At 38.6% G+C, this 14,625-nt stretch overlaps 1 protein-coding gene across 7 annotated transcripts in view; it reads left to right on the forward strand.

Moving 5' to 3' along the window:
* NFE2L2 (nuclear factor, erythroid 2 like 2) overlaps positions 1-12,713 on the forward strand; it is a 25,055-nt gene extending 12,342 nt beyond the window's left edge. For 5 of the 7 annotated variants that reach the window (XM_017837977.1, XM_017837995.1, XM_017838012.1 and 2 more), the window contains exons 2-5: positions 6,907-7,176; positions 7,341-7,436; positions 8,124-8,303; positions 10,321-12,713. In XM_017837977.1, the coding sequence (XP_017693466.1) occupies positions 6,907-7,176; positions 7,341-7,436; positions 8,124-8,303; positions 10,321-11,529 (1,755 nt within the window). In that variant the 3' untranslated portion in view covers positions 11,530-12,713. Of the gene's footprint in view, positions 1-379; positions 403-3,526; positions 3,550-6,906; positions 7,177-7,340; positions 7,437-8,123; positions 8,304-10,320 lie in introns of those variants that run through there. The other 2 variants (XM_017838020.1, XM_017837987.1) reach the window with 2 other exon arrangements.
* The last annotated feature ends 1,912 nt before the right edge of the window (positions 12,714-14,625 follow it).

The raw sequence follows: 14,625 nt of genomic DNA on the forward strand, positions 1-14,625 counted from the left end.
GGGGGGGTGATTTCTTTTTTTTTTTTTTTTAAATCTGTTGAGTCCTGGGCCCATTCAGCCCCTCTGTATTAAACTGTATTACTATTTTAAAGCTACCATCTACACTATGTATTGATTAAACAATTTAGAAAGCACAGATACTTCTGGAGTATCTGAGATTGTTTCATGTTCTGTCTTCTGCAAAAAGATCTGCAGCACTGAGAAAGAATCCCCTGATCGGTTGTACCATAAATGGTCACCTCAAGGCAAACCAGATGTGGTGGGAAAAGGATATATATATGTATTTCTGACTCCAGAGATTAATGAGCCAGAGAGGAGAATGTCTCTCCTGCTGCTGTGCCCCAGGCTGGAAGGGAGTGCTGTGAGGCTCTTGCACACAGTCCGTGTTTTAAGGAGTAGCAGGGAAGTAGGGATTGATTGATTTTGCAGAAAAAAGAGAAAACTTACCAAAGTGAAAAAGTAAACTGCTTTATGTCGTTCCTTTTTCTTTTCTTTGCTGTCTTTCTGATGAAGGTGTTTTTCTCTACCTGCTATGGTCTCGCTTACTGTTAGCATTAGGATTTTGCAGTTTTTAGAATTGAAATAAAGTTAGTACATTAATGACCATAAACAGCCTACAACAGCTATTTTTTATTGCAGTTACATTCTTGCTCATTTTATGTTCTTCAGGCTTAAAGAAACTTGTCTTTTCACTATTATTGGAGAAATATACAAGGTATATGCTTTCCCTGGCAGTTTGGAAAGTTTGCTTGCCATGGGGTGTATTTAAGAAAACCTTCATGTTGAGAGCTTTACAGACCTTACAGACATAGCCTTTGTTGAAACCATTCCTGGAAGGTGCTGCTTCAGGTGAAATCCATAAGTCATCCACTGCTCAGAGGAGATGTTTCTGATGTGAGGGTTGGGAGAGTGGGTGAGTAGTATCCAGAATTGCCAGGCAGAGCCTCTCCCCATTTTTGTCAGAGTAATGCCCAGACAAGGCTTGTAGTGAAGCTTTCTTAAGAATGCTGGACAATCCAGCCAAGGAATTTTTCCACTAATCTAATTTATAAGAGTAGATCCTGGCAATTTGGCATTTATTAGGAGAGCATGCTGGAATACAGTGGGAGGTACAGTCTGAAATATGAGATGTATGTCAGGAGAAAATAGAAATTGGCCTACACACACTTAACATTTCAGGAACTGATCTTATCTGTCTCTCTGGAGGCAGCAGAATGTCCAAAGACACATGGTCAGCATGGACAGCATATTTTAACAGTCTTATTTATGTAGACATGGAGTGAAAATTGTCTTGCAACATCAGTTCTTTAAAGCTAGGGCTTTTCAACTCTAAGAGTCCTTTCTTAGGTTTAGCCTGCCAGGGCTTAAAAAATGTTTCCTGATGCAGGCATCCAAAGACTTTAGGGCCAGGAAGGGCAAATAGGCATCAAGGAGCAGAAGCAGGCTGGTGTAGTGTTAAAACATACTGGTTTAGTGTGAGTCCAGTCACACCATACCAGGCACAGGTATGAAAGACAGAAAAAAGACACCCGTTAAACTCAAAAGCACTGTGTTTGCTCCCTGATTGCCTGGAAGGTCTTGGTGAAGAATGTGGGACAGCAGACAGCTCCGCAGGGCAGTCGGGGATTTGACCTTGTATATTCACAAATCACAGGTTGCTGTCACATGGCTTTGTTTGACAGCTGTCTGTTCTGTCATGATTCCAAACCCTAAATTCAGGCATCTAAATTTGCTATGGTAACTCTCTGCCTTGCAGTGCAGATAACTTCTGCCATTCCCTTTTCTCCATTCTTCTCAATTGTTTTTAAAAAGTTTTGATGTTGGGCTAACTTCATCTGCTTTCTATGCTTTCTCTCAAGCATGAGGCTTATGTGTCCAGGATTTTTTTCTGTAATTATAAGCTGTAAATAAGTAACTTACCTTGAAAAAGATTTAGAAAACCAACCACTAGTTATGGTGATGACAGAGATCATCTGAAAACATTACATGATTTTTAAATAATTTTTAAAAACTACTTGAACAAGATCGGTTCCTCCAGCGAATAATGTGGGAAAGACATTCAGCTGTTGCTCCCACTGTGCTTTTCTTAAGTGGTGAGATGTGTCCAGCTCCTCTTGCACTTGCTTTATTACTTTATGGCCTCCTTTTCATTCTTGCCTTGGAGTATCTCAGGTCCTTGATCCTCACTTCCTACACTTTTTTTTGAATAAAGCAAAAATGTAAGGTGCTTTTCGTTCATTCATTTGCTTTCTGGAAAAGAAATAAGAATTGAAGGATACTTTGCCATATCTGTTTCTGTGAGCAAGGTATGGGAGTGCTTTCCTGCTCCTCATGGGATGTTGGTCTGAGCTCCTTGCTGGATGCAATAGCCATTGTTTCTGTTCCTCTTTCACTGACTCATGCTGGCATGTGAAATCATCTGTCTCTTTGGGGTTAGATGCTAACAGATCACGGGAGAGGAAAATAAATCCTTGTCTAGTGAGCGGTTCTGCTAGTGTTATCCCAGTTTATGTTGCAAAAGGCAGGACTTTAAGTGAATGCACAAACCCCACAATGTGCTCTGTATCAAGGGGATAGCTAGTAATGGGTTGAAGGTGCTGTCTGAGATAACAGATTGTTTCTCTGCTTACACTTGGGCTGCCGGATCGTTTCCATTTTACCAGTGCTACCTGTAAATGGATAGCAAAAACCAAAACCAGTTAGATATATGAGACAGGAATAAAACAAAAGATTAACATTTTGTTTAAAGCACAAAAGTCAGTCTATGAAAGTAACATGAAAACAGGGTCGCTTTCCCTTGTTTACCCTTCTGCAAATGTTTGCTTAGGAGCAATAAGAGTTAATTGTCAAACTTTACAATGTAGTCAGAGATTTTCTCATAAAATGTATAACAGACTTTGCCCAGATGGCAAATGCTGATATGTAAATCCAAAACATGAAAATTTCCATTGGGGGCCAGATGGTGGCTTAATGTGAATTGTTTAACATTTATGTTTATCTTATTAAAAGTGCCTTTATATGTCCAAACTAAGCTATCAATGTGATTGGAAGAGCATATCACTAAATGAACAGAAAAATCAAACCATCAGTACAAGGCACCTCCTGCTTACATGGATCATGGGAAAGCAAAGCATGTCGTCTGTTGAAAAGTTCTTTTTCTGCCTACAAAGTTATGAAGAAAATATAACCAAAATTAAATTACTGTCTGCTTGGGGAAAGTATTAAATCCATATTATTTTCCCAGAGGTTAAAAATGTTGGACAACAGTAATACCCGTGTTGAATACTGTAATGTATTTCCCCTCAGTGTAGGTGTTGGTGTTCAGCTCTAGAGGCGAGGGGGAAGCATTGTGGCTGCAATCCCTCCTGGACGCAGGCCCTTCCTCCTCCAGGGGAGGCCTGGCTCGTCCTGCGGCCTCTTGGCTCTGCCAAAGCCATCGTTTCCTCTGATGCAATTCACGGAGTTGCACAACGGAGGAAAGAACAAGTGGGCGCTTGTGGAGTCTGTCACATGAGGCCGGTGCCTTTGCAGTAAATGTGTGATATTAAGGGAAGTGGTTAGCGTGGCTCTGAAGGGCAGCAACAAGCCCTGGGTCAGATGAGTCTTTCACAGGACTCTCTGTGCACGTGGACTCCAGACATCAAATACACAGTTACTTTTGGGATGCTTTCCCAGTAGAAGGGGAAAAATCCTTCAGTGATAGAGTGCCTGCCTGTGTGGATACCTGTGTGTATGTGTGTGATGCTGTTCAACAGTGCAGAGAAATAATTTAAAGAGGAAGGTTGAGGGGAGGCTGAAGGAACAGTATTGCAAAATGTTTGCTTTAGACTGAAAGTTTTTTTAAGAGTTCTTTGCCATTACCTTATGCTGGTGGTTGTGACTCACTCCTTAATGAATCACTGGTCAATGTTGGCTCCGTTAACTTTGACCTGAGGCTTTGGACTAATGCCTAGAATATTTTTTTTCTTAAAAAGGGCAGTATTACTAAAAACATTGGCTGAAATTATAGATAAGTGTTAAATGGCAGGTTAATATTTAAATCAGTGTGCTGTTTGATACTATGTATCAGCATACTGACCAGAAGAACACTTCCTCCATGTAGCCTATTTAAGGCTGAGATGTAATTACTTGAATTGTTATTCAAAGTTAAGGCTAATATTGCTGTATTTATGTAGAACTTTTCAAATTGAAAATAGGAGAGCTCCTTTCCAATTACATGGTGATAATAAAAAAAAACAACAGACAACAAAGCAACCCATGCTTTTGGTTTTTAGTGCCACAAATACAACAACTAAATAGAATAAATAAAGATGCTCCGAAGAAGCATCGCTCTCCAGGGTAGCTGTTTGGCAAAGCTCAGCCTTTTGCCAGAGTTAAGACATTGGCCTAAATATGGTCCCTTGAAAAATAGTGACAGGAGCCAGTCAATGCTGTCACAGTTGTCAAACAACAGCTCAAGATCCTGACAATCCTGATAAGTATGGAAACATATTCATTCAAAAAAGAATCCTGCTTGCTGAATTGACTGCTACGCACACACAGAGGCAGTGCTGAACAGCCACAGCAATTTCTTTGGTCAGCTGGTGTCTTTGGAGAGATCTCATCCCACAGCTGAGGCAGCACCCAAAGCTACTTAACTTTGATAATGAATATTGCCAGTAAAATGGCTGAAAGAAGTAATAGCTGGGTCATAAGCTTTTGCACTAAGGCTATGTGAATTTTCTTCCTAAGGAAAATGTGTTTTGCCTTCTGTAGCTCTTTTTTTCTGTTCACTTTTGTTTTACATGATTTAAACTGAAATTGAGCACCAATTCTGATATTTTTGTGCTGCAGTCTGTTACAACTCATGGAGGAAAACAGCTCTCTTAATTCACAGCTTTGTGCATTATATAAACACATATTTTGATTCACATTTTTAAAGTTGCTTTGTAAATGAATAATTCAGAAGTGAGCCCTAAAATCCAGATCCTGCAGTTTTATCCAGAACATATTGCAAATGCTCAGAGACTAGGAAACAGTTTTGGATCTGCTGCTGCAGGAGACAGTGAGCAGCTGGTAAACTACTGGCCCTTAATGAAGCTGTACCATATTGCAATATCTCCAATTACTGCAGAACTTAATTAGTTCATTTTACTCTGCCAATCTGGAAAGACCAAACATTGTCTTGGGCAGCCACTGAAATTATTTCAGCTTCTTCATTGCTAGCCATTAAAGCTGAGTTTGGTCTCTCCCAGTAAGGTATATTAAATGTTTGTTTGGTTTTTTTTTTAGATTTGGGACTGCCTGCATTGTGTTACACCCATATATTTTATGTAACTACCCAATTTTATTAAAAATTGATTTTTTTAGTTAATAGTATAAGTCATTCCTGCCATATGTAAATATGAGTGCTAATGGTACAGAATTTTTAATAAAGAAATGAGAGAACTGAATTGGTTTGTTCAAATGTGGACTTTCCCTAAAGCTTTTTGCCATAACTGTTGTATATAAGTGATTGTTTTGAATGGCAGCATGAGTTGGCATTCAGGTTATTTTGCTTCTTTATTTGAAAATAACCTTTAGAGATAAGGGAATGTTTTAATTTGAAATGATGGCAAAAAAATTGTATCTTGGGTGTAGAGCTGCTAAGTGAACCAGAAAGGTTCTGTTTAAATGAAATGCACTGTTTGGTATATTATTTGTAGTGTGTTAGTATGGTGAGGATGCCCAACACTGAACATTATTTTTATGTGCTGCCCCAAAGGGTAATTTTCAGCATAATGAAACATGACGTAAAATCCAGACTTCCAGGCACCAGATAAATGCTTGGCACTTACCATCTGAGAAATGTGGCTACCAAGTATTAAAATTCTGTATCAACAGACATACATATTGATAAGTTTTGAGTGTTATAAAGAAAATAGTCTCAACTTTAGCCTGTAAAAATATTGAATATTTGAACAGTAAAAAACCAAAACAATCCACTAACCCTCTTGTCCCTCAGCCTCCAAAAAAACCCCTGATGCAATAAATTAAAAGTAATTGTAGCCAAAGCAAGTAGTATTAACCTATTGCTTTTTCATAAATAGCAACTGAATTTGTCTTCTGAAACACTACAAGTGCAAGGGGTAGCTGATTTCCAAGAAATTAAGGTCATTGTTAGCTGTCTGATAATGATGGACTCTGTAATGAAGCAGAGGCCAGCTGATTAACTGTATTTGAAACCCTTTGAGCACTGTTTATATTCAGCTACTCCAACCACATCTAGAACATCGAAGATTTAAATTACAATTTTTCAATAATAGTCTTAATAATTGTGTTTAGTGCTACAGTGATGTTACATCACTTGGTGTCTTTGAAACCACGTTATCCTCCAACTCTGAAGCTCTGTTCTGCTGATCTTTAAGGTTAATACCAGGATGGAACATAAATATTTTAAAATACATTTTGCAGTATGGCTATTTTAGTTACTTCAGAAAGCTGCCATCATGTTTTTAGTCAGCTTTTACAGTTTTACAAGATCACATGAAAAAAAATTTACATGGTCAAACTTTTCAATTTCTCTTCTTTCCCCTAAAATGACTTTCTTAATGTGACACAATTCATTCTATAGCTTAATGTTTTCTACAAGTTAAAAAAGAATAATATATTTATCCTCTAGCTAGTTCGTGTAATACCTTACCAAATGTAATAAATTCTTGGTTTCCATGAGCCTGTGTGTGGGCCACAGAAATCAAACCATCAGTTCCCACACTTCAGGAAGGTCATATAGAGCCATATTTTATTTCAATAATTTTGTAGGATTAAGAGAATAGGACTAAATTACATGAGTCCATCCATTTGACACAGAGGTTAGAAGCTTTGCTATTGTTCTAAACCAGTTCTGATGGGGAGGACACTTGCTTAAAAAAAGCATTTCTGTTACAGGACATGAACTTGATTGACATCCTTTGGAGGCAAGATATAGACCTTGGGGCAAGACGTGAAGTTTTTGATTTTAGTCAACGACAGAAGGAGTATGAGCTCGAAAAACAGAAGAAACTTGAAAAGGAAAGACAAGAACAGCTGCAAAAAGAGCAGGAGAAAGCCTTGCTGGCTCAGCTGGAATTAGACGAAGAGACAGGTGAATTTGTTCCTGTGCAGCCAGCTCAGTGCATTCAGTCAGAAAATACTGAGCCGCCAGTTGTTTTTTCACAGGTAAACTCCAGTATGTGTTTGTGAGTGTGTTCAACCCTTTTTCCATTCACAGAAAGGCATAATGCTAGTGGCTGCCTAAAATTAATTTGCATGTGTTACTGTAATGGAAGATTCTTCAGTTATTCAAAGATGCAGTGACCTTTTTTCATAACTTTCCTATTTAGACCACAGAGCCTTCAAAACCAGAAGCAGAGGCCTTGTCCTTTGATGACTGCATGCAGCTCTTGGCAGAAGCATTCCCATTTATAGATGAGAATGAGGTAAAAATTATCAATACAGCAATTTCATGGGTGGTCTTCTACAGGGTCAGTCTCATGTCTTTTCTGAGTGAGATTCGTCTTCAGCATAATACTAATTTGTGGTCTGATTGAAGTTTTCTCCTCAAGCTGGCTCCAGCTGGAATAAAGCAGTGTGGTAGGCTTGAACTAGTGCTGTGTTTGGAGGGAGTGGAGTGGTTGGTACTCCTGTGTTCCTCCCGCTTCCGAGTGCTGCAGCCAGGGCTCGGTCTGTCAGGGCAGCTGGTGCAGCCACACCAAGTTCTGCACACAGTGATCATGGGCTGCTCAGTTTCTGACAGTGAGCTCAGCACAGCTCTCTGGATTAGTGCCTTCAAGTTGATTTATTTCCATCTGCTGACCCAGACTATTTGATGTGCAAGGATAGGCCCTTCACCAGGCAGTTTCTAGATTTTTCCCCCTCCCCATTTCTTTCCTTAATATGAAAACACCTTTCATGGGAATATTTTGATATTATCCCATTGTTTACAAAAATGCTTTTCTTAGGAAATACCTGTCTGTTCTGCAGAAACGTTAAAACTCTAAAAACCAGATTTTTGCTTTGGAAATGCAAATCTGGTTTTTTGAGTGGGGTTTTTGTGTGGTGGGGTTTTTTGTTATTGTTGCTTTGTTTTGGCTTTTTAATTTTTATTTTATTTTATTTTATTTCAGGTTTCTTCAGCTGCATTTCAGTCATTGGTTCCTGCTCAGATTGATAGCAACACAGCCTTCGTTTCCTCTGATCAGACTCAGCCACCTGAATCACCTGATCTAGTTCCACCCACTGATGCAGAGAATATGCAGAACATAGAGCAAGTCTGGGAAGAATTATTGTCCCTTCCAGAGTTACAGGTTAGTGTGATAACCACCTGAAAAATGAAGCATGGTATTTTGGAAGACTGTGGTATTTTGGAGAAGGCAGTACAATAGTGTCTGAACAGATGGTGACTATGACTGTTGTGTTGGATTCTACACCTATAGGGTGCCTGTAACTCAATATAAGCTTTAACTTTTTCAAAAATATCTTGAAAAACCTGTAGAAAGAAGGAAATGAGTTGTTTATGGATAGCCCTTAATAAAACACACTCTAACTTCTCAAACAGAACTTCCTCATGTTTAGCAAGTCATTGTTTGCCTCTATATGCAACTTATTGCAGCGTTATTACATCGTTAAAATTTCAGCTGCTTAAAAATGGACACTTCTGAATTATGGATCTACAACAGGAATTGTTTTCACAAGCACTGTAAATTTTTTTTTTTGCGGTGTCATTGTATGAATCATTTATAGTTTCTTTTGCATTCAATTTTCATCTAAGGAAGAGGTTTTTTAAAGCTGATAATAGAACATGTATTTAGGTGCATAGAGGAGTCAGGTATATTTTATATAAATGCTGCTTATATGTGTTCAGTAAGAACTACTTATATAATGTACAAAATTCAATATTCCAAAGGAACAAAAAAGTTACTTTGCTAATACAGAGGATATGTCGGGTTTTTTTAATCCTATCCTTATATTTTTATTTATATTTTCTTTAGATTTGACTATAAACGAGAATAAATTTATTTTCAAATATGTTACTGTAGAATGTCACCATGCTCCAGCACTATGCTGCTCTACTTTATGCTATCAATACAAGAGATGATTGCTAGGTGGAATGCCCGTAAATCCAAATCATATTTCAAAAAAATAAAGTGAAAATTTGTAGGAATTGTGTTTTTTCTGCCACTCTGCCTTTTTCCTTCATTGTTTTATATTTTTCAATTTTTTTTCTAGTTTCCTAACCTTATTACTGTGGTAGGCTTAAAAGCCCCACGTAAGTGGCAAAGGCAATTGGCTGTGAAGAGGGAGCAGTGATGGTGAAAAAACATTAAGAAACCAAAACAAAAGAATCTTGGAGTAATTCTGATTAGTAATTGAATAATTTTCTGGGTTAAAAAAGGTGAGATAATTAAACTGAGGGCATTGTCTTTTAGAAATTAAGTTTAGAGAAATGGAAAAACAGAGCTCTCACATTGAAAACCTTAGCTTAAGCCTTGAACAACCTCTGGTTAAATAATCAGTGTGTGGGTCCTGTTATTAAGAGAAACAGAATCATTTTGATAATTGCCTAATTCCTTGGGGACAGCAGGCCTGCTTCTTTCAGCTTCAGTTAAGAAACTTCCACCCTGTTGGAAAGAACATTGATCTTGTAGCCAGTGAAAGCCCATCAGTGCAACAGTCTGATGCTCATACTGGTGTTAGCCAGCTTAACTAAAAGTATGAGGCAAGTTGTTTGCCAGGTTTCATGTTAAGTACTCTTAGTTCACCAAGAATTACATTTCTCTGTGCTGAACAGCTGCTTCATTCAGTAAATCCTAAAAGAATCTTGGTTTTGAGGAAACATAGCATGAAACTAAGAGTCCTAAAAGTAATTGCTTGCTAGTAATGCTCATTGAGTCTCATTCAGGAATTTCACATTTACTGTACTCGTGCCGTTCCTAGCAGTGGTGCTTGTGAGAAGTTCAGACCTGGCAGCTCCAGGATCCACACTAGCAATTACCAGAACAGGAGGTCTCCATGCATCTTTCCTAAAGCGTTGCAATGGGTCTCTTCAGCAACTTGCTCTGAGTTTGAGATGTTCTGCTCTCTTTATCTAAATAGCTTTGTCCAGAACAAGTTGCTTTGTGCTCATGTTTTTATATCTGTCATCTTCCTAGATTGCCTCTCCATAGTACAAGTGTGCTGTAGTCATCTGGATTACAGCAGTGTTGTAATACCCCTTTTATGTGCGTGCTGATTGCTAAAATATTTAATGTTTGGAGGTTATAGAAAACGAGTTTATCAATTGGAGATGTGTTTCTCAACTTCTCCCTTGCATTTCCCATCTAGTGTCTTAACATTGAAAATGATAACCTGGCTGAGGTGAGCACAATCACCAGCCCTGCAACCAAGCCAGCAGAGACACACAACAGCTGTCATTACTGCAGCTCATTACGTGTGATGAAAAAGGATGTTAACTGCGGTCCTGATTTCCTGGATAGTATTGAGGGTCCCTTTTCCAGCATTTTGCCACCAGAAGACACCAGCCAGCTGAGTGTGAACTCTTTAAATGACACGTCCCCTTCCAACTCTGATTTCTGTGAGGATTTCTACACCACCTTTATCGATACAAAGGCGAATGGTGACACAGCAACGACAAACACTATCAGTCAATCCCTTGCGGAGGTTCTGAGTGAACCTATTGATCTTTCTTACTTCTCACTGTGTAAAGCTTTTAATGGCAACCTCTCAGGGACCGGACCAGAATGTAATGACTCTGACTCTGGTATTTCACTGAATGCAAGTTCTAGTATAGCATCGCCTGAACACTCTGTGGAATCATCTGCCTATGGAGATAAGACTTTGGGTTGTAGTGATTCTGAAATGGAAGACATGGATAGTGCTCCTGGAAGTGTGCTGCAGAGCAATACTAGTGTGCACTCTATGCAATTCCAGGATCAAGTGTTTTCTTCCATGGGGCCAAACACTCAAACACCAAGTTTGCCATGTACAAAGACACCAAAGAAAGAACCCCCTGCTGCTCCCGGCTACCCCGAAGCTCCATTCACAAAGGATAAACCTTCAAGCCGCCTTGAAGCTCATCTCACAAGAGATGAGCAAAGAGCAAAAGCTCTGCAGATCCCTTTTCCTGTTGAAAAAATTATCAATCTCCCTGTTGAGGACTTCAATGAAATGATGTCTAAGGAGCAGTTCAATGAAGCCCAGCTCACACTTATTCGAGATATACGGAGGAGAGGCAAGAACAAAGTGGCTGCTCAAAATTGCCGTAAAAGAAAACTGGAAAATATAGTGGAACTGACACAAGACTTGACTCACCTAAAAGATGAGAAAGAGAAATTGCTTAAGGAAAAAGGAGAGCATGACAGGAGCCTCCGCCAAATAAAAAAGCAACTAACCACCTTATACCTCGAGGTCTTCAGCATGCTACGTGATGAGGACGGAAAGCCTTACTCTCCTAGTGAATATTCACTGCAGCAAACTACAGATGGTAATGTCTTTCTTGTTCCTAAGAGCAAGAAGTCAGGGACTAAACTTTGAAGGGCAGTACAGCTGGCTACTGTTCTTTACTATTTTTGTATCATTATCCTGATAGTTTTTACTGTGAGGTGGAATGCAGAATTAGGTAATATTTTTCAAGTCTATGCAATGATAATTTTAAAGTTGTTAATTAGTTTATGGAAGATGCAAGTGGAAAATTAATAGTGTAATGCAGATGGATGTATGCAAAATTTGTAATCTCACTTTTATAACAGATGTTTTCTTCTTATAGCACCACTTTGACTAGTTTCCGTATATATGTAAATATTTAAAGATGCCATATTTATATACTGTTCCTATCTATTGTTATATTCATAGATTTATTTGATATATATATATATAAATGATTTTAGCCTTCTAAATATAATTTCTTGCAAGACAAACAGGTTGGCTTCTGATACTTTTTTATAAATATGCAATAGTATGTTTCCCATTTTTCTTACACATTTATACTTGCTTTATATTTAATATATTATTTCAATTTAGTATAAAAGTTGACAGTGTTTGATTTTGCTTTATCAGTTCATTAAACTTTTTAAACTCTACTTCATGCATGTTTATTTCCCTAAAGAAGAGAAATCCTCACTAGTTTTCCAAGGCTAAGCCTTCATGTAACAGATATGCACAATAACCAATTGCACAGCCTTGTCAGCATTACTAATGCTTCATTCAGCGTAATTTAAACTGTCATTTGGAAAGATCACGTAGCACAAAGTTTCAAGTCTCTGCTAAGTTTACATTTTTGTTTTGCTCTTTGAACACTACTTAAACTTGTGAGATCTTCCCTCCAAAGGCATTTAAAATCAGTTAAGACATTGTCAGCATTATGCCTTTTTCCAACTAAAATTTCTGTACATTTTAGAGTAATTCTTCTAGAAATACACTCTTGTGTCTCCGATCAACAAGCATCACTTGTCCCTGCTGTTACTTTGGTGCTTAAGGAAAACAGCATACTAGCTGCCAGCCAACTGCACTGTTTGGAATCAATGCTCAATGAATTGAAAAGTGTTGTGGAGTTTAAATTATGATTTATAAAAGAATAAAAATTGGGCAAACAAATAGCATTGTTTTGTTTACTCTTGAAAGGAACTCACTGCACATAATCATTGTGGATTTTTTCAGTACAAAAAATGCATGATTTGTAAGACACATTGTTTGTGAACATTAAAAACCATATCTTCTTACAAAACTTCTAAAAGGCATGCTTAATCTGAAGCGAGTTTTTTCCTGCTACTTATGCTCTATATAATTTTAGGAGTATTTTGTCTATTGCAGTATTATGCATTTAAGTAATTCATTTAAGTAATTCATTTAAGTAATTCATTTAAGTAATTCATTTAAGTAATTGTAAAACCCAAGTTGTTTTGCAAGACCTCATGGCACATCTGTTAAAAAGAAGGACATAGAGATGCTGAGAAAGGGTAGAGTAGGATCCACAAAAATTGTTTAATACTACTGTAGGAGAGTTTAAAGAGAGACATCAGATTAGGAATCCAGCCTTCCATTAGCTCATTATTCACAAAGTTAGAGTAATGCTAAGTAAAATGATACAGTTGCTGGTGAGTTTAGTCTTGAGATTTTTATTTCCCAGACTTTTTAACTGTGCTGGATTTGCATATCCATCAGAAAGCATCACATGACTGCACATGAAAGCTAAAGGAACAATTTTAGATTATCCCAATTCCATACTATATAATTATTTTTTTTAACCTTCTGAGTGTCCTCAACCCCCCGTGCAATTAGGAAGTACGGAAAGCCATAGTCCTGACAAGTATTATTGTGCCACAGGATGCTGTGGAAGGGCTCCTGTTTTTCAACTCTTCTATGCTGTTCGCTGCTTTCACACAACTCCTCAGTGACTCCAAGCCCTCTCACCTCAACAGCAGTACTAGTTTGGAGGCAACAATTATGTAGTTTTGTTTTTCACTGGATGCACAGAATTTCAGATGCCCTTTTATTGTCAGGCTGGTCACAATAGCATCACTCAGTGTAACTTCACAGTCAGCTTTTATTTTTATTACCCCACAACCTTTGTCACCTTGTCATTCATCTTCCTGTCAACTCATTTACTGATTCTGAATAGCAGAGGTCTCCCCAATACCTGGTGCAAACACACACATACACACACTATCTCTCTGCGGTGCAGTCTTGGCTGAGTAGAGCAGGATTAGGAAAAGCAGAGCAGTAACAGCTTCCCCACAGAGATGGGTTTGCTTCGGGGCAGTGTAACACCAGGAACCATGATCCTATTAACTATGTCCGAAAAGGCACATGTTCTGCCAAGTGCTAGTACCAGAAGAATGTTTTTAGTACTTAAACCTAGGACTATCAGATGCTCCAGCCCCACCTACCTCAAGAGAAAAGTAACATAAAAGTTTCATAGAAGTTCTCATACTGTGTTCCTTGCTGCAAAAGTTTCAGGAGAGGCTCTGCCCCACAAAATGTCTGTATTTGACACTGCAGACACAGGGAAGTCATGAAAAAAATTCATCTCAGATTTGCAGCATCCCTGCAGTGACAGGGGCCATGCCTGTTACAGCAAGTACTAAGATATGCAGTTTTACAGAAGCTATTAGGAAATGCAAATCTAGGTGACCCAGCTTGCACCTCGAGGCTGCTTACCTTGGTTATACTGACCTTCCTTGTTAACTGTATGCCAGGCCATCCCCCTGCCCAGTCCTTACGTGCTCTGAACGCAGGAACACTCCTCTGCTTGGAGCAAACGGTCGGTAACAATGTGATAACTTGGGAGGCTCGATTTTATAGACAAAGCAGATTTATTTGCTCTAGATAGGGCAGCCAGGTACCAGCTAAAATCAAAGCTACTGCAGCAGTGAGTGATACTTTTCCTTCTGCTGTTATTTAAATGTGCCTCTTGACTTTGCCACCAGCACTGCTCAGGAAGAAAAGCACCTCTAACAGTTGCCAAAGCTGGGCGAGCACTAGAGGAATACCAGACACTGCTGCCATTTAAAGCATGAGGACTAATCCATATTTGAGGATGGCTGTTTTAGAGCATAAGCATTAAGGAGAAAGCACACTGAGCCTTGGCCCGGACAGTCTTTCAACACTGATACACAGTAGCTCTAATACACA

Source organism: Lepidothrix coronata, unplaced genomic scaffold (assembly GCF_001604755.1).
Source record: "Lepidothrix coronata isolate B3197 unplaced genomic scaffold, Lepidothrix_coronata-1.0 Scaffold7, whole genome shotgun sequence".
Lineage (NCBI taxonomy): Eukaryota > Metazoa > Chordata > Aves > Passeriformes > Pipridae > Lepidothrix > Lepidothrix coronata.